The sequence below is a fragment of the Phaethon lepturus genome, unplaced genomic scaffold (assembly GCF_000687285.1).
Source record: "Phaethon lepturus isolate BGI_N335 unplaced genomic scaffold, ASM68728v1 scaffold35132, whole genome shotgun sequence".
In the NCBI taxonomy this organism is placed as follows: domain Eukaryota; kingdom Metazoa; phylum Chordata; class Aves; order Phaethontiformes; family Phaethontidae; genus Phaethon; species Phaethon lepturus.
The window spans coordinates 347-569 of NW_010524689.1; the positions used below are offsets into that span (position 1 = coordinate 347).

At 62.8% G+C, this 223-nt stretch overlaps 1 protein-coding gene across 1 annotated transcript in view; it reads right to left on the bottom strand.

Annotated features, from left to right (window-relative positions):
* Window positions 1–223, bottom strand: part of CDK10 (cyclin-dependent kinase 10) — a 2975-nt gene that overhangs the window by 104 nt on the left and 2648 nt on the right. The window contains exon 11 of the mRNA XM_010282530.1: window positions 56–144. Within this exon, the coding sequence (XP_010280832.1) occupies window positions 56–144 (89 nt within the window). The remainder of the gene's footprint in view (window positions 1–55; window positions 145–223) is intronic.

Below are 223 nucleotides of genomic sequence, written 5' to 3' on the forward strand. Positions count from 1 at the left end.
GGAGGTCAGTGGGGCCTGGAGCACCCCAGCCTTGCCCCGAGGGGGGTTTACTTACGCAGGGGCTTCTCCTTGAAGTAGGAGCTCTCCAGGCAGTCTTTAGCTGTGGCCCTGCAGGACAAGGGGACATGACAGACACTCCCCCAAAGGTGGTGATCTGCCCCCACCTCTGGGGACAGCGTGACACAGGTAGCTCCAACTGCAGGCAGGTTTCCCCCCCTTCCCC